Raw genomic sequence first — 12,901 nt, 5'->3', positions numbered from 1 at the left:
ACGCCTACAAAAGATTCAAAAGGGTCTTAGTAGCGTGTCCAACTCATAATATGGATCAGACCAAACAAATGCAGATGTTCGTTAACAGGCTAAAAATAAAAACAAAATAGTTGATTGATATAGCAGCTGGTGGCTCAACAAATTTCTCAACAGCCACTGGTATTAAAAGGATTATTAAAGCAATAACTGCCAATGAGCATCTAGAATTATACGACAGGTGTACTAGTCAGTCAGAAGGGGTAATTGATCTGAAATTAGAGACAAATAAAATCCGTTTGGAAGACACAATTGCTGCCGAAGTAGACAAGAAGTTTAAAGCTATGAATATAGGTACTCAACAGATAGCTCAGGTCCAGCCGGCTCAGGCTAGCACTTGTGAAATCTGTAGTGGACCTCATCACACGGTCTATTTCTTTTCTACCCCCATCAAATTGAAGAGATCAAATTCTTGAAGCAAAATAATCCCTACTCCAACACTTACAACCCAGGTTGGAAGAATCATCTGAATTTCTCCTGGAAAGATCAGAGAGGGAATGTTCCACAACAGGGTACAAGGAAATATCAGACTCAGTATCAACACCAGCAGCAACAACAGGCATCTAAAAAGGCTGAATGGGAAATCGCCATTGAAAAATTAGCCACCCACGGGATGCACTTTCAAGAAGAAACCAGAACTAATCAGAAAAACACCACTGCCTCCATAAAAAATCTCGAAGTCCAAATGGGTCAGATAGCACAACAGTTAACTTCAAATTATCAAGCCTCGGGTACCCTACCCAGTGGTACGGTAACAAATCCGCGGGAACATAACAATGTTAGCACTGTCGTAACCCGAAGTGGGAAGTCAACAAAAGAAAACAGTATGGGGGAAGATGGATTGTTAGAAGTGGATTTAGAAATCATGGAAACCAAGGACCAAGATGAAGAAGTGGTACCGCCACCTGTCAAGGAGAAAGAAAAGGTTCCAAAACCTGTCATCAAACTCCCTTACCCTCCAAGACAGAAGAAGAAAGATCAACATGAAAAAAAAATTGAGAGGTTCCTGGAAATGTTCAAAAAGCTTGAAATAAACATCCCTTTTTCTGAGACATTAGAACAAATTCCAATATATGCCAAGTTCATGAAAGACATCATCTCCAAAAAGCGTTCCACTGATATATACCCGATCATCCTAACTGAAACATGCAGTTCCATTCTTCAAGGTATGAAAATCCCAGTGAAAAAGAAAGATAGGGGATCAGTTACTATTCCGTGCACTATTGGTGATAGAAAATTCAAGAAGGCTCTTATTGACTTAGGAGCAAGTGTAAGCTTGATGCCACTATCCATATATAAGAAATTAGGCATTGGCACTATTCAAGATACTCAAATGACACTTCAATTTACGGATCGCTCTGTTAGGCGACCTAATGGGATTGTGGAAGACGTTCTTGTAAAAATTGACAAGTTTGTTTTCCCAGTTGACTTCGTCATTTTGGAAATGCCCGAAGATGAGGAGATTCCTCTCATATTGGGCAGACCATTATTGGAAACAGGACGGTGTATGATAGACATCGAGGAAGGAACAATGACTCTTAAAGTCTATGATGAAGAGTTAAAAATAGATGTGCGGAACACAATGTAATACAAAGATGATATTGGCATAAGCCACACTATAGAGATAATAGATCAGGTAATTGCTCAAGAAATTGAAAAGCATATGCCCAAGTCATCATTAGAACGTGTCTTAAGTCTATCGATTTTTGAAAGTAATGAAGATGAGGGGGATTCCGAGGTGCTCGCTATGATGGAAAAACAAACTGAATGGATTAGATCTAGACCACACCGGTGGGAAGATTTAAGACCACCACCACCTGCAGATGTCACTGAAGCACCCAAAACAGGGGTAAATCTGAAGCAGCTACTAGCAAATCTGAAGTATGTATTTCTGGATACTGAAAAAAAATGCCCAGCTATCATCAATACCAGTCTATAAAGTGTCCAACAAGCAGAACTCATTCAAGTGTTAAAAAAATACAAAGGGCAATCAAATGGGCAATCAAGGACTTGAAAGGTATAAGCCTGACCGTTTGCATGCATAAGATCTTAATGGAAGATGATCACAAGTCGGTGGTGCAACCACAACGAATACTTAACCCATCCATGAAAGAAGTGGTACGCAAAGAGGTTGTAAAATTGTTGGATGCAGGATTAATTTATCCTATTTCCGACAGTTCATGGGTAAGTCCAGTCCATGTGGTACAAAAAAAAGGGGGCACTACGATGATAAAAAATGAGAAGAATGAGTTAATTCCAACCAGAACTGTTACAGGTTAGAGAGTGTGCATAGACTACAGCAGACTGAACATGGCAACACGAAAGGACCATTTTCCTTTATCATTCATTGATCAAATGTTGGAAAAGTTAGTCGGACACGATTACTATTGTTTCGTAGGTGGGTACTCGGAGTACAACCAGATTGCGGTTTCCCCTGAAGATCAAGAGAAGACTCCATTCACATGCCCCTATGGTATTTTCGCTTATAGAAGAATGCCATTTGGGTTGTGCAACGCACCAGCCACTTTTCAAAGGTGTATGACATCAATCTTTGCTGACATGCTCGAAAAGCATATGGAAGTATTTACGGATGACTTTTCAGTATTCGGTTCTTCATTTGATAAATGTTTAACTAACTTGTCACTTATGTTAGAAAGATGCCAGCAAGCAAATTTGATCCTGAATTGGGAAAAGTTCCATTTCATGGTGCATGAAGGTATAGTGTTGGAATACAAGATTTCCAACCGAGGTATCCAATTGGGACATAGCAAAAGTTTAGGTAATAGCTAATTTACCACCTCCGGTAAATGAAAAAGGAATTTGAAGCTTCTTGGGACATGCGGGGTTCTACCGCAGATTCATAAGAGATTTCTCCAAGATCGCAAAACCACTAACTAGTCTACTGGTGAAGGATACACCATTCCTTTTTGACAAAGAGTGCAGGCAAGCCTTCGAGACCCTGAAGAAGGAACTTGTGTCAGCCCCCATAGTTATTGCCCCTGATTGGTCTCTCCCTTTTGAAATAATGTGTGATGCTAGTGATAATGCAATAGGGGCAGTATTAGGGCAACAAAAGGAGAAGCTTCTGCATGTGATCTATTATGCAAGCCACGTATTGAACCCTGCTCAAATGAACTATGCAACCACCGAAAAAGAGCTCCTGGCGGTTGTGTATGCTTTTGATAAGTTCAGATCTTATTTGTTTGGATCAAAGGTAATTGTGTATACTGACCATGCAGCTTTAAAATATCTTTTTGCCAAACAGGAATCAAAACCAAGGTTGTTGTGATGGATCCTACTACTACAAGAGTTCGACCTGGAAATCAAAGACAAAAAGGGGAGTGAAAACATTGTTGCTGATCAATTGTCTCGGATGACTTTGATTCAAGAAACAGAAGAAACACACCCCATCAGAGATGAGTTCATCGACGAACGTATCCTAGTCGTTACGCATATCCCCTGGTTCGTAGATTATGTGAACTTTGTGGTAGGTGGACTAATACCTGATGACTTTGACCCTAACAAAAGAAAAAAGTTTTTGCATGATTGCAGGTTTTATGTGTGGGATGATCTGTTCTTGTACAAAAAGGGAATAGATGGCCTGGTGAGGAGATGTGTTTCGTAGGAAGAGCAAAGGGACATCCTCAAAGCTTGTCATAACTCAGAATATGGAGGACATTTTAGTAGAGATAGAACCGCAACAAAAGTCCTCCAGTCTGGACTGCACTGGCCTACCTTGTTCAGAGATGCACAAGAGATAGTAAAAAAGTGCGACAGATGTCAGAGAATAGGAAACATATCAAAGAGAAATCAGATGCCTCAGAATGCCATGTTAGAGGTAGAACTGTTCTTTGTGTGAGGAATAGATTTTATGGGACCCTTCCCACCATCCTTTGGAAAGCAATACATTCTGGTCGCAGTTGACTATGTGTCAAAATGGGTGGAGGCAATAGCATTACCCACGAATGATGCGAAAGTGGTGATCAATTTCCTAAAGAATTGTATCTTTGCTCGGTTTGGGGTACCAAGAGCACTAATTAGTGACGAAGGTACCCATTTTCTGAACAAGCTGATGGAGAACCTGCTAAGGAAATACAATGTAAAGCATAAAATCGCCACATCATACCATCCCCAGACAAGTGGACAGGTTGAGGTATCAAATAGGCAGATCAAGTAGATTCTGGAAAAGGCAGTTTGCGCATCAAGAAAAGATTGGTCGATCAAGCTAGAGGGTGCATTTTGGGCATACTGAACAGCGTTCAAAACCCCCATCGGTATGTCCCCGTACCAACTGGTCTACAGTAAAGCTTGTCATTTTCCGCTCGAACTCGAGCACAGGGCATTATGGGCTACCAAATTTCTCAATTATGATATGTCCAAAGCGGGGAAATCTCGGATTCTTCAATTACAAGAGCTTGAAGAATTCAGAAATCAAGCATAGGAGAATGCCAAGATATACAAAGAACAAACCAAAACATGGCACGACAGGCGCATTCATAAGAAAGAACTTTATGAAGGACAATTGGTATTATTATTTAATTCAAGGTTGAAGTTGTTCCTTGGGAAACTAAAGTCGAGATGGTCGGGACCCTTTATGATACAAAAAGTATTCCCGCATGGAGTCGTGAACTAAGAAATCCGGCAAACAGGGACACGTTCAAGGTAAATGGGCAAAGAGTCAAACCATACCTACAAGACCAGGAGGGTGGTCTGATAGACAAAATCCGTCTTACCTGAAAAGACAGAGGACCTTCAAGCCATGCAACGTTAAACGAAGCGCTTCGTGGAAGGCAACCCACACATTTTTAATTCTAATTAGTTGTGTATGTTTGTAGGTTTACACAGAAGATCTACAAGGAGGGGAACATCACTTCAATAAATGTCTAAGTCATGACAAACGGAAAAATAACGTGACTGGAAGTTGAACGAGAGAAAAATACGAAAAAACGGCCAAAAGTGCAGCCTGACACGACCCATGTCAGAAGTTTGGCAAACCATGGAAACAAAGGAAATAACAGTGGCCTAACACGGGCCGTGTCAAGAGCACTGAAGGTTGAGCATTAGGGGCGTGGCAGTGGCCTGACACGGCAACCCGTGTCAGCTGACAGGGTCGTGTCAAGAGCATTGAAGGAAAGGTGAAAAGTTTGAGATGGGCAGTGGCCTGACACGGGCGACCGTGTCAGCTAACATGGCCCGTGTCAGGCAGACGGGTTTTTGATTATTTTTTTTAATTCCAATTTCCCGTGGGCCCCACCTATTAATTCCCTCTTAACCACACTTTAGCCACCTTTTACCTTATCATTACTTAGATTTTCCATAAACTCTCCACCTTCTCTCTCATAAACCTCATCATTATCACTCTCTCTCTCTAAACCCTCACAAAACTCCATTAAAGCACCTCCCTCAAAGCTTCTATAATCACCACTTCCACTACTCTATCGCCATAACACCCTTCACAAATAATACTTCACTCGTCATCCCCGTTCTAACCACGGTTTCAGAATTTTCTAACTCCTTATATCAAAAATTTCTAATTTTTTACAGGTCTAAAATGCCCCCGAGGAGAATTCTCACTGGAAAGCAACAGCTTGCTGATATGTCAAGGTCACGGAAGAGACCAAGCCGGAACCCAAATCCGCATAACATCCTATTTAACAATACAGAATAGGAAAAGCGGTATCAAGTCCACCGGAAACGGAAACTCACACCTACCAGGTACATGTGCGAGCATACTCTGAACGCTCTAGTGCTAAAAATTGAGGTGTACAGGATGTTCCACATCTTAGGGATGTTGGAATTTATGAGCCTAGAAGCGCCGACATACGAGCGCATCACGCTCGAATTCCTAAGCACGCTGGAATTCCAACTCGAAAAGAGATGGATCAACACTACCAGGTACTATTTTGGGACTTTACGTTTCTGCCTGTTCAATAACTATCATGAATTGTCTGTGAAAGAATTGGCAGGGATACTTCGACTCCCATTGTACGGACCAAGAGCAATCCCAAATGGATTCTCGCCAAAGGATTTCTAGATTGCCATCACAGGGAGGACGGATTACACCTCCAAGGGTGTTAAGGCCTCTGGCATCCAGAATCCATGTTTCTGTTATGCTCAGAAGGGTTTGACCTAAACTCTATTTGGAAGAGGTGATATCACAATGGTAGCCACTCAGAGGGAATTATTTTTTATGTACTCGATGGCACAAAACAAAGCCATCAATGTAGCTGCCTTTGCAAATGATTATCTGGGCAGGGTTGGCCGAGCAGACTCTAGAAGCATCTCCGTCGGCGGCATGATTACCCAAATTGCTGAACATTTCGGGTATCAGGCGGTTTTACTCGAAGACGCGCTAATTACATGTAAAACCAAAATTGACATGTCAACTCTGATTCAACAAGGTATGATTGTCGTTGCTCCCACTTACTATTATGTGCTTATCCATAAACGGTTTATTATAGCTCTTCCAGATCCGGACAGAGTTAGTAATACTGACTGTGCGAACTGGTTGTATGTAAGTGCTGACCTGAACACTGAGGAAGGCCACGACACTGAGCATTTTGCTATAGGTGAGTAGTTTGTAGATGACCATGTGGATGCTACAGAGGAAGAAGAAGAGGAACCTAAAGAACCTCAGGAACAGTTTATACCCCCACATCAGGAGCCTACCCAACAGGAGGCAGGATCCTCTTCCTGGTCCATTGACCAATGGACCTGGGTACAAACTGAGTTGGGTGACTTAAGGATGGAGCAACAACGGCAAGGCATCGAGCAAGCTCGATAGGGGGCAATGTTAGATGAGATGAGCAGCATGATACGACAATTGATGATGCATTTTCCATACTCACCTCCTTAGTAGGGTACTGTGAGTTTCCTCCTTCGCTCTTGTTCGCAAACATTTAGGCTAATGTTTAGTTCAAGTGTGGGGGAGATTTTATGTTATTTTCAGTTTTTATGTTATTTTCAGTATTTTTTTATTTTACTAATAATTTTGTTATTTTACTTTATTGCGTTTCTAGATTTGGTTTTTCTGTTTTAGGGTACATTATACTGCGAGTGTTTCAGGTCTGTGGTGTTATTGTGAAATTAGTAATGATCACGATTGGGAGTGGATGAAAGGATCACTCCACTTACCATTGCTTGTTGTGATGGATCTCCCCAGGAAGTCGACACTGCTGAAGAAGAAAGATCGGACGCAACGTATACAGCTTAACCAACATAAGTGTCATGTACATTCCGAAGTAAGGAAGAAGTCGCACCATGCTAAAGGTACTGTGGATACTGTCAAAGCTTAACCTAACAAGGTGAGTCATAGAAAGCCAAACACATTGATCATCATTAGCGATATTCAGGTATGTATTTATCACTCTAAATTTGCATAGATTCTCTAGGATTGTCACTACATGACTACACATACTGAGGCACGTTGTTTGAAATTAACCTTGAGCCTTTCTAGCCGTCCCAAATAATTTTATCCCTTGTAAACCCCATTTTAGCCTGTATCCATTTGTTTGTTTAAACCCCCTAAATGTACCCCTTGGCCAAAACACTTCCTTACCTTGTTCAGAGTCAAGTTGATATTATTAAACTGTGTTGAAAAGCTAAGTTTGGGGTAAAAACCCCATGAGTTCCAAAAGCCCAGGTAAGTGCGAAAACAAAGAAAAAAAAGAGAAAATCATCGAGAGAAAAATAAAAAAATATATATAAATAAACTCGAAGGTTCAAAAGAAGCACGAGCCAAAGAAAGGCGCTCAGTTGAAAAATAGGAATGGAAAAGAAAAACCGAGCAAAAAACAAAAGAAAAACAAACCGACACAGTAAACATGATGGTAACATTGACTCTGAACCAAAAACCACTTGTTTCTCTTTTTTTTTTGAATATCTACACCATAACCCAAGCCCCCATTACAACCCGAAAGACCTCAAAAAGTGTGTGTGTTGTGTGTAGGTGACATGAAAGGAGAGATTATTCAAACTTGCGAGTTGATATTGCATATTCTGAATTATGAGTGAAAACACTTAACCACGAGAGAATTGGTGAGAATATGATATAAGCTAACAGGTGAAACGGTGCTTTGAAGTGGAAGTGCGACTAAAAACTCACAAGGAAAAGCAGGACCTATAGAAGGAAGAGGGAAGATGTTAGAGAATGATCTCAGCAGTGTTAGGAAGAATAAAGAATCTTGGGGAGTTACACACAGTGTCATCTAAAACATTACTTGAGGACAAGCAATGAGCTAAGTTTGGGGTTGTGATCAATCACCATTTTCATTAAGTTTTCGTTACTGATCCGACAAGAAACCGAGGATTTTGAGACATTGTGCAAGCATTTTAGTACTTTTCAAGGCAATTTTACTTCCAGTCTAGTAATCAAGCATTTCCATTCATTGTTATATTTTACTTATATTTTTGTGATTTTACGCGTGGGATATCTGTGTTTTTGTCCGACAGGTCCAGGTAGAAGAACCGAGGAACTCAGAGCGGGAAAGTGCGGAATTCTGGCAAGCAAAGGAGTGGAAAAACCCCGGTACAGGAGGCCTGACACGGCCACCCATGTCACCTGACACGGGCCGTGTCAGGCAGAAGGAGCTTGAAAGGAAAAATAGTAGCCTGACACGGCCACCCGTGTCAGCGGACACGGGCCGTGTCAGGCAGTATCCGCAACCGTGTCAAGGAAGTCGTGGGCGTGTCACAGGAAGTAGTAGGCTGACACGGCCACCCGTGTTAGCTGACACGGGCCGTGTCATCCCAAGACTAAAATTTTCCCTTTCCATCGGGCTTTTGAGTATCGGGCTTGTAGAGATATTTTTGGACATGTCCACCTGTTTCTTGGAATTTTCACTATAAAAGAGAACCTTCTACCTAAGAAAACATCATCTGGGTAAGAGGCAAAACACAATATTGTTAAGCAATCAAGTATTACAGAGAGCAAGGAGTTCAGAGAGCTAAAGGTTTTCATGAGCGGAAGCGATTGAAGATCGAAGTCATCCAAATACTTGTAATGTGTAATTTTTATCTTGCATTTGTTTTGAACAATATGAGTAGCTAAACCCCCCAATGCTAAGGGGTGTCCCTGATTTAGAATTGTAACGAATTTGAGTTTACATTTTCATTTATAATATTATTTTTACAGTAACCTTTTGATATGTTTAATGCTTTCTCTTTCGGACCGATCGAGATTATTCTATGATTATCAATTAGGATGGACCGCCATTGGCAAGGTTTTCATAAGGTTACTCTGCAGTAGATATCACCTAGGACTAGGGATACCCTGTATGAACCAGAGTGTTCTTGATATAATAAAGCTTAACTTCACCTTAATTGCCTATGGACATAGAAATTAGGGTAGATTGATTAAAGGTTTTCTCACCAAGGACTTGAGATAAAATACCCTTGTGAACTGGTAGTAATTGATATTTGTTGATGCAATAGTGACTCAGAGTGGTTATAGGAATAAATCATACACCTTCCCTGGCATTGTTCCTCTTACCTTACAAACCCTTATTTTCATTCTTATTTGCCTTTGCCTTTTTTTTTATAATTTTGAATCTAGAAACCCAAATCATACTTTTTGTTTAATTGAATGATAATTTGAACTCGATATTGACGTGCAGTCCTTGAGATCAACATTCAGGGAATTTACTTATTATTACTATAATAGGAAAAATAGTACACTTGCTATTTTTCCGATCACCCACCTTGGGGCAATTTATGCAAAAATTAGGGATTATGGCAAGTAACTACATCCTGCTGATCTTCAGTTTTGAAGACATTCTTGAGCAAGTCAATCAATTCTGATTCATCATCCCCAGCCGATGCCAAGAGAACAGTAAATATCAAAGTTGGCAAAAGGATTAGTGATCATTGTATTCAATGTAGCCCTTTTCCATGTAAATTACCATTTTCCAATCTTTGTAAAGTTCTATGGAGTCTTGTCATTTACAGACTACTATCCTATTAAATAAAGTTGAGTTTTTATCCAATTGTTTCTACTCTTATTTATTATTCAGCCAAATAGATTTAAATTTTATTATGATCACTTTTGAAATTAAATTTTAAATCAAAATCATGTTTTCTTAGATATATAAAAGCAGATACTTTAAAGAGCAATTGACATCATGTAAAGGAATATCAACAGCGGTTTGAAAAGCGGTAAGCCCAAAATGTGGAGCATTATTGGTTCTCCCCAAGCAGTGGATGTGATCCCTATTTCATCCCCCGTAGTTTTTCGGCAAACCGAGTTTTGTTGGTTTCCCCAGCTGAGTTTGTTGGCCTCCTTTGAGTTATAGGCGCGTTATTCCGGCAATTTGCATGGATTCAACAGAATTTTTCTTCCCCGCAAGTTGTCAGAGTTACTCCTGATTTTGATCAGCTATTATGGTTTTCCCCTGCAAGGTTGTCTCCCATTTGATATGGCGTTGACCTAAAATTCCCCGCAGAGCTTGTAGCAGTTTCCTTAGAGGATCCTCTCCTCGTGCTTTCCCCAGCCAGGATTGGGCCTTCGAGACGTTTGATCTCTCTCCAGCAGTTGTTTCCCTCCTACGAGGATTGGCTAGGAGTTGTATCAATGATCCAAACCAGTGACATTTGTATCCTTTGTGATCGTTTTGTAAGCATAATCATCATATATACATATACAGATACACTCATATAATTTCATCATTTGCATTATTACACTTGGTGATGCATTGTTCATTTTGATCCCCTGCTATGGTGGTATACTTTTCCCCTATGTAGATTTGGTTTGCATGTCCTCTTTCAATTGTAGAGTGTCAGCCCATTAAGCAGAAATACTTTAACCTTTCTCATTCCTCACTGAGTTATTTCCTCGTGGATAGTCATTATTTCAGTTTCCTCCCCAGTTGATTATCTGGATGGAACCACTCCCCTTGAGTTATATCCTCATTGGGTTGAGTCTTTGATTGACTGTTTCTTTCTAGATCTTACATAGATAGATGCTTTTGGTTCCCTGAGAGTCTATTACCCAGTAACTGATAATATTCTTCTTAGTTTGCAAGTATTGTCACTTTTGCCCAATACCCGGCGAGAGCAACTTTTTATCCCCAGCGGATTCGTTTTCACATTCCCCCAGGAAGTATATCCTTGATATGCTCATCCTAACCGATGACGGATATTTTCTTCCCCTGCTTTGAGTTTATCCTTGATATGTTCATCTTAACCGATGACAGATATTATCTTTTTTGGTTTTCTACCCAGTAAAAAAGGTAATTGTAATCCCTATTTCTTCCCCAAAGAGTTAATCCTTGATATGTTCATCCTAACTGGTGACAGGTTTCCTTCTCTTTGTGGTCTTCTGCCCAGTTACCGGTAGTTATAAATCCTGTTTTTCCCCTTTTGCAGAGTCTATCTTTGATATGTTCATCCTAACCGATGACGGATATCCTCTTGATGGTATTCTATCCAGTAACTAATGGATATAATTCCTACTATTCTCCTCTGAGTTTATCCTTGATATGTTCATCTTAACCGATGACAGATATTCTTTTGTTGGTATTCTATCATGTATTCGATAAATGTAATTCCTACTTTTTTAGGAAGTTTATCCTTGATATGTTCATCTTAACCAGTGACGGATATCCTTCATAATTTCCCCAGGCAAGTCTATCCTTGATATGCTCATCCTAACCGATGACGGATTTTCTTTCCTCTGAGTCTATCCTTGATATGTTCACTTTAACCAGTGACGTATATTCTCTCCCTTTGGTCTTCTGCCCAGTAACCGGTAGTTGTAAACCATATTTTGGCTCTTCCCCAGCAGTTTATTCTTACCCAGTAACTGGTAATGAATACACTTCTTGGTTGCCCTCAGTGAGTCATCCTTGATATGTTTATCCTAACCGGTAACGGATGTCCTCCCTGTCAGATTTGTTATCTCCTTACCCAGTAACCGGTAAGGGATAATAGATTTCTGCTCCTCCTGTGTTAAAGACATGTTCTCCCCCAGTTGTGTTTGAGTGCGCATTTCCTCAGTGAAATCTCTTTTTCCCGTTTGGTTCGAGTATTTCAGCTTTGTGTTGATCTACCTGTTTCCCCTGCAGACGTTCCTTTTATTCCTCGACTGAGTCCTTCCATTGATTTATTTTCATGGAATTCCTCAAGTCCCCCAGCAGTTTTAAAGTCATAGCCTGGCCAACGCACAACCATTTATCCCCCCATAGTCTCTGTATCCCCAGTGAGTTTTCCTTACGGAATGCATTATACTCCTGCGGATTTTCAGTCTCTCCGAATTCTTTTCCTTTGTGGCAACATTTTCCCCACAAAGATTTATTTTCAACATTCATATCATATGCATCATGAGGTCTCTTAGGGACCAAAATTTGTTTCTATATGTTGTTATTTAAGTCCATTCTACTGAGTCGATACGAAGATTTTAACCTTCACCTCCTCAGCTAGAATGTCCTTAAATAGGGGCAGCTGTAAGACCCCAATTTTGACCCTAAGATCCCTCATGATATCTCATCATATGCATTGGCATTGGGATCACACCTTGGCATCCTCCTCACCCTTTATTCATTAGGTTTGCATTGGGAGAGATCACCAAGCACCATTTGATTGTATCATACTTTGTATTTTATTATTTACTAAGTAAAATACCAAAAATATGTCATTGTATAGCTTAACTCTTTTGTAGGTAGGGCACATGCTCCCCTTTGATCTATCAAGCTCATATATAGGGTTTGAGACCCTCAATGCAAGGAGCTCAATAAATAATTGGTTTACTATGGCTCTAAGCATCATATATGGATCCCCATGATCTTCACATGTTATTTTGATCAAGAAATCCTCAAGAGTTTGGAGTTGGTTTGCCTTGGAAATCCTAATTCATCTAGGTATCTTATATGAC

General features: G+C 40.3%; 1 protein-coding gene across 1 annotated transcript; it reads left to right on the top strand.

Annotated features, from left to right (window-relative positions):
- Positions 1-721: 721 nt before the first annotated feature.
- On the top strand, positions 722-1,624 carry LOC127078680 (uncharacterized). The gene is made up of 2 exons (XM_051019113.1): positions 722-961; positions 1,061-1,624. Exons 1-2 carry the CDS (start codon positions 722-724, stop codon positions 1,622-1,624), a joined length of 804 nt encoding a protein of 267 aa, XP_050875070.1.
- The last annotated feature ends 11,277 nt before the right edge of the window (positions 1,625-12,901 follow it).

Source organism: Lathyrus oleraceus, chromosome 5, assembly GCF_024323335.1.
Source record: "Lathyrus oleraceus cultivar Zhongwan6 chromosome 5, CAAS_Psat_ZW6_1.0, whole genome shotgun sequence".
Taxonomy (NCBI): Eukaryota; Viridiplantae; Streptophyta; class Magnoliopsida; order Fabales; family Fabaceae; genus Lathyrus; species Lathyrus oleraceus.
The sequence above is the reverse complement of the archived record's forward strand: the minus strand, read 5'-3'. Positions and strand labels throughout refer to the sequence as shown.

Bases quoted from the DNA above. Each gene is read 5' to 3' on its own strand.
- LOC127078680 (XM_051019113.1), top strand. From the start codon at position 722: ATGGGTCAGATAGCACAACAGTTAACTTCAAATTATCAAGCCTCGGGT. The intron at 962-1,060 runs GTTCCAAAACCT...ATGTTCAAAAAG, and splicing joins CTGTCAAGGAGAAAGAAAAG to CTTGAAATAAACATCCCTTT.